This window comes from Dipodomys ordii, unplaced genomic scaffold, assembly GCF_000151885.1.
Source record: "Dipodomys ordii isolate 6190 unplaced genomic scaffold, Dord_2.0 Scaffold14474, whole genome shotgun sequence".
In the NCBI taxonomy this organism is placed as follows: Eukaryota; Metazoa; Chordata; class Mammalia; order Rodentia; family Heteromyidae; genus Dipodomys; species Dipodomys ordii.
In genome coordinates this window covers 1-1,936 of record NW_012281686.1, presented here as the reverse complement: position 1 = coordinate 1,936, position 1,936 = coordinate 1, and the positions used below count along the sequence as shown (strand labels likewise).

The window sequence follows — 1,936 nt, the reverse complement described above, 5'->3', positions numbered from 1 at the left end:
CTCCAATAAACCACCAGAAAACCAGAAGTGGCGCTGTAGCTCAAGTGGTAGAGCGCTCGCCTTGAGCTGAAGAGCTGAAGGACAGCGCCCAGGCCGACCAAAAAAAAAAAAAAAAAAAGACAGTATTTCCCCAACTTAGCTGTTGGCAGGACTGTTAAGCTTGTCCCAAGGCTGGATCTGCAGGCCCACCTCCAGAAATTCTGCTGCATGCAGGCCTAATACAGGGCTCAGGGTCTGTATTTTACCCTTAAGAATGACTGGAATAGCCAGGCTCACACTTATAATCCTAGCTACTCAGGAAGACTGAGTTCTGAGGACCTTTGAAGCCAGCTCAGGCAGAAAAGTCTTGAGACTCTTATCTCTAGTTAATCACTAAAAAGCCAGAAGTGAGTCAGGCGCTGATGGCTCACGCCTATAATCCCAGCAACTGAGGAGGCTGCTATCTAAGAATCTCAGCATCTCAGCATGAAGCCAGCCTGGGCAGGAAAATGAGTGAGACTCTTACCCCCAATTAGCCACCAAAAATAAAAGTGGAGCTGTGGCTCAAGTGGTAGACAACATCCAGGCCCGGCAAAAAAAGAAAAAAAAAAAAAAAAGATTGACAGGTGAACCTGGTGGCCTGGGTGGAAGAGCACGCTGTTCCCAGCAAGTACATATGAGCCAAAGGGCAGGCAGGGCTGATGTCAGAGGCACTGCGGGCAGCTCCTGGACCCTGCAGACCCCCAGACACGATCTGACTTTCCCCGTCTCACCATGTGGTGCCGTGCACCAGACAGAGCATGAAAGCAGGGGCATATATTCAGAGTGGGAGACGGGCCAGTTGACCCCACATGACCCCACGGCCTCCTCTGTGTCTTGGGCAGGGCTACTCCTCTCTTCGGCAGCTGGTGAAGCTGTCCAAGCTGCAAGTGCCCCAGAAGATCAAGGACGTGATTGAGCCCATCAAGGACAACGACGCTGCCATCCGCAACTATGGCATCGAGTTGGCGGTGAGCCTGTGCCGGGAGCTGCTGGCCAGTGGTCTGGTGCCAGGCCTCCACTTCTACACCCTCAACCGCGAGGTGGCCACCACCGAGGTGCTAAGGCGCCTGGGCATGTGGAATGAGGACCCCAGGTGAGGAGCCCCTCCTCCCCCAGGACAGACAGTGCAGCCAGGGGGCCGCGCTGGCTGGCACTGGTAAGGGCGCTGTCCTGTGCCATGGTGGGTCCCTCACAGGGGTGCCCCGTGGGGACCTGGAGGTGTAGTCAGGGCCCCCGCTCCCCCCACCAGGCTGTGGTCCTCTGTCTCCATCCTGTCTCCAGGCGCCCCCTGCCCTGGGCTGTCAGCGCCCACCCTAAGCGCCGCGAGGAGGATGTGCGCCCCATTTTCTGGGCCTCCAGACCAAAGAGCTACATCTACCGCACCCAGGACTGGGACGAGTTTCCCAATGGCCGTTGGTGAGGAAGTCGGTGTCTGGGGAAAGGGGGTACAGGAATGGCTCCCCTGCCTTCCAGCAGGAGCCCAGGGTCAGGAGTGTACCCCAACACCTTCCCCCCGCCCCCCGTGCTCCCTGCCAGGGGTAACTCCTCCTCACCAGCCTTCGGGGAGCTGAAGGATTACTACCTCTTCTACCTGAAAAGCAAGTCCCCCGCCGAGGAGCTGCTGAAAATGTGGGGGGAGGAGCTTACCAGCGAAGAGAGCGTCTTCCAAGTCTTTGCACACTACCTCTCAGGAGAGCCCAACCGGCAGGGCCACAGGGTGAGTGGGCTGGCTGTGGGTTCTGGACCCCCTGCCCAGTGTCTAGCTGTGGGTCAGCCTGGCAGCCTGGGGGTGGGGGCTGTGGCCAGAGCTCCTTAGCAAGGAGGGAGGGTGAGAGAAGCAATTGAGGCAGACAGTCTACATCTCCCACAGGAAAGTGGCTGGGACCCCAGTCCAGACCTATGGCTCCCTCCCCCC

The 1,936-nt window shown here is 58.1% G+C and overlaps 1 protein-coding gene across 1 annotated transcript; it reads left to right on the top strand.

Annotated features, from left to right (window-relative positions):
* Positions 1 to 830: 830 nt before the first annotated feature.
* On the top strand, positions 831 to 1,790 carry LOC106002586 (methylenetetrahydrofolate reductase-like; the record flags this gene model as incomplete). Its single annotated transcript, XM_013037441.1, has 3 exons — positions 831 to 1,114; positions 1,303 to 1,437; positions 1,558 to 1,790. Coding segments are annotated over exons 1-3 (652 nt in total), but the record flags the coding sequence as incomplete, so codon positions are not given.
* Between the last annotated feature and the right edge of the window lie 146 nt (positions 1,791 to 1,936).